The sequence below is a fragment of the Sapajus apella genome, unplaced genomic scaffold, assembly GCF_009761245.1.
Source record: "Sapajus apella isolate SASKATOON/1434 unplaced genomic scaffold, GSC_monkey_1.0 scaffold4395, whole genome shotgun sequence".
Lineage (NCBI taxonomy): Eukaryota > Metazoa > Chordata > Mammalia > Primates > Cebidae > Sapajus > Sapajus apella.
The window spans coordinates 1,814-5,704 of record NW_022441321.1 but is presented as its reverse complement, the minus strand read 5'-3'; the positions used below and the strand labels follow the sequence as shown (position 1 = coordinate 5,704).

At 41.2% G+C, this 3,891-nt stretch overlaps 1 protein-coding gene across 1 annotated transcript; it reads left to right on the top strand.

Annotated features, from left to right (window-relative positions):
* Positions 1–3: 3 nt before the first annotated feature.
* Positions 4–714, top strand: LOC116547737 (olfactory receptor 52I1; the record flags this gene model as incomplete). Its single annotated transcript, XM_032273580.1, has 1 exon — positions 4–714. A coding segment is annotated over one exon (711 nt), but the record flags the coding sequence as incomplete, so codon positions are not given.
* Positions 715–3,891: the final 3,177 nt, after the last annotated feature.

Genomic DNA, 3,891 nt, shown 5'->3' with positions numbered 1-3,891 from the left:
AACATCTTCTGCTCAGGAGACAGCTCCATCAGCTTTAATGCTTGTTTCACTCAGATGTTTTTTGTTCACTTAGCCACAGCTGTGGAGACAGGCCTGCTGCTGGCCATGGCTTTTGACCGCTATGTAGCCATCTGCAAGCCCCTACATTACAAGAGAATTCTCACACCTCAAGTGATGCTGAGAATGAGTTTGACCATCGCCATCAGAGCTGTCACATTCATGATTCCACTGAGTTGGATGATGAGTCATCTACCTTTCTGTGGCTCCAATGTGGTTCTTCACTCCTACTGTGAGCACTTAGCTTTGGCCAGGTTAGCATGTGCAGACCCCATACCCAGCAGTCTCTACAGTCTAATTGGTTCCTCTATTATGGTGGGCTCTGATGTGGCCTTCATTGCTGCTTCCTATGTCTTGATTCTCAGGGCAGTATTTGGGCTCTCCTCAAAGAATGCTCAGTTGAAAGCATTAAGCACATGTGGCTCCCACTTGGGGGTTATGGCTTTGTACTATCTACCTGGAATGGCATCCATCTATGCGGCCTGGCTGGGGCAGGATGTAGTGCCCTTGCACACCCAAGTGCTGCTAGCTGACCTGTACCTGATTATCCCAGCCACCTTAAATCCCATCATCTATGGCATGAGGACCAAACAATTGCAGGAGAGAATATGGAGTTATCTGATGCACTTCCTCTTTGATCACTCCAACCTGAGTTAATGAATACAATATCTTTTCAGATCTGAAGCCAACTTCAAAGAAAGATGTCTCAGGGATCTGTGGAGCTGGACTGGTTTACCTTGGAATCCTAAGATAAGGTGTAAAGGATATCTTTGCATAGCTTTTCAATTACTAGGAGGAGTGTGAATGAAATGCTTCTGATTTTCTGAAAGCTTCAGTGGATTCAATCAACTTGATCTGAATCAGAGATAAGTTTTGGTAGAGAATGCAGATTTGGTTGAACTTAAGTCCACCTAATCTTTAGCAATTGTTAGGTTAGCCTGACAAGGCACAAATCTTATTCTGGCTTCCCCCTCATCATCCCTCAAAATAAAAGACAACAAAAAGACCAGTCACTATTCTTTTCATGAACTACTATGTGTACACTTAGGATCTGGGGAACTGAGAGCATACAACAGTGTTTCTTAGTCTTTCATATTTCCAAATAGTTATGCATTTTTGCATTAAAATAATACAAGAAACATTATAGCTTGTGCCTGTTGACTCTTTTCTCCCAATGTTATTCCTTCCCATAGAAGATGCCCAGGCAGAAGTCATGACCTTTAAAACATGGCCTCAACACCCTTCTAGTCTCTTGTATTTTTCAATCCCTTTCAAGTCCTCTGACTCTACCAACTCTGGTTTAATCTCTGTTTGGAGAACATGTTTATACTCTATTTGGAGCAGAACACAAGTCCAAAGGAGGTGACTTAAAAGCTGATCCTTGAACAATGAATAGAAATGTGTAAGAAGGATGAAAAGTAGCACAGCATTAGAAGTCATTTTATTTGGATCCTGCAATACTCCCAAGCTGAGAATAGCCCTGTTCGCATACTTTTGTGCTCAGGTGCATGTCCTATATCCAGTTGAAAACTCATCTTCCTTGCTCTGTCCTACATCTCATTTCCCTTCTCTGTTCAACAGGACATTATAACATCATGGGAAACATTTAACCAGCGAAGCCTGGCCTGAGTTCCCAGGCAGAACTGAGGAAATGTGAGCTCGGCTTTGAGATATTAAGTACACTATCAGGGTGAATAGTTCTACAATAAAGTGAAATGAATTATGGTTTTTAGAATTTAGATCTTGACTCTCTGTCATACTAGTTTTGTGACCCTTATGAACCTTAGCTTCATCTATAAGATGTCAATGTGCTTTTTTTTTTTAATTGTAAAACTGTTTTAGTTATTTGTAAATTCTGGATATCAGCCCTTTGTCAGATGGGTAAACTGCAAAAATTTTTTCCCAACCTGTTGGTTGCCGATTCACTCTAATGACTGTTTCTTTTGCCGTGCAGAAGCTGTGGAGTTTAATTAGGTCCCATTTGACTATTTTGGCTTTTGTTGTCAATGCTTTTGGTGTTTTGGTCATGAAGTCCTTGCCTATGCCTATGTCCTGAATGGTTTTGCCTAGATTTTATTCTGGGGATTTTATGGTGTTAGGTCCCATTGATGATAGACTGGACAGGGAAAACGTGGCACATATACACCATGGAATATTATGCAGCCATCAAAAATGATGAGTTTGTGTCCTTTGTAGGGACATGGATGAACCTGGAAACCATCATTCTCAACAAACTGACAGAAGAGCAGAAGATCAAACACCGCATGTTCTCACTCATAGGCGGGTGTTGAACAATGAGAACACATGGACACAGGGAGGGGAGCACTACACACTGGCGTCTGTGGGGGGAAATAGGGAAGGGATGGTGGGGGGTGGGGAGTTGGGGAGAGATAGCAAGGGGAGAGATGCCAGATGTAGGTGAAGGGGAGGAAGGCAGAAAATCACACTGCCACATGTGTACCTATGCAACAATCTTGCATGTTCTTCACATGTACCCCAAAACCTAAAATGTAATAAAATAAATAAATGGAATAATAATAATAATAAAAAAGAATACAGGCTAAGAATCAAACCTGCAAAAAAAAAAAAGATGTCAATGTGATGATGGCAGCTACTTCAGGAGGTTCTGAAAACTGACTAAGATAATATTTGAAAAAAGCATTTACTGGGATGCTAGGCACATAGTGGGCTTTCACAAATCCTACCAATCATGAGTCTTTGGTTTTCCCAGGATGCACTCTATACTCTTAGTCGAACTTTTAGGTATCCTTTGAGGACCTGAAGAAACAAAGACTCCTCAGCCATTAAGCATTTGCTTCCTTCTACAATGTAGAAATCCCCAGGGTCCAGAACACAAAGAAAAACCAGTCTCTTGAGGAGTTGCAATATTTGTTTGCTGGGCAGAGGCCACGGGAAAATGGGTATCCAGGGACAATGCAGGATGATTAAGTATCCAGAGGGAATAGAGAGTCACCCCAGTGAAAAGTTTTTGGAAAAGACACTATGACTCTCCATTGTTTGTTTATATTTGATTTTGTTTGCTCTTTCTGCTCCTCCCAAGGTGTCCTGTATTAACCCCTCTTCTTTTGCATGAAAGAAATGTGGACTATGAGGTCACATTTAGAGAAAGTTAAGCAGAGAAAACTCTTGGACTATGGGTAACTGACTTGGGCATTGGTGCTGGGCTGACAGAGTATGAAGGTCAGGTCACCCCAGAGTGGAAAATATAAGCCCCCTCTCCTTTTGTACAGGACTGGTCAGGTGTGCTGGGTATTGCTGATACCAAGAGCTTCTGAAAATGATAGCTGGATAGGAAAGGTTGGAGGGAGAATGGACATACATTACTTTGAAAGCAGAGAAGGGAAGAAGTAAGCACAATATTGGCATGGTGGAGAGACAGTTTTAAGAAACTAAGTAGAGTTATGAGAAAGGAACTCAAACAGTAGGGCTGGATGGGAGGAGTTCAGCTAGAGATCAGAATAACTCAGAATTACCATAAACAAGACAGGCCCCATTCAAATGTGTTATTAGTTCTTTTACCATTAATACAATTTCAATTTCAATTATGCATTGCCTATCCTTTTAATAGGAATGAAAAATCCTCACATATTTTATGGTTTGTAAATCATAGGTTATTGAAGTTAAAGAACTTTTCCAAGTTGGTTTTCAGTGACTGATCCTCCAGGTCTGCATGTGAGTGTCCTCACAGGATGAAGGCAAAGGCAGGTGCAGTACTGAAATGTCTTAGTTGAACTTGGCCAAAACATTCTGAAAACAGTAAACCTTAACAACCAGAGAACAACAGTGTGTCTATCTTGATCTCAGTACACATTG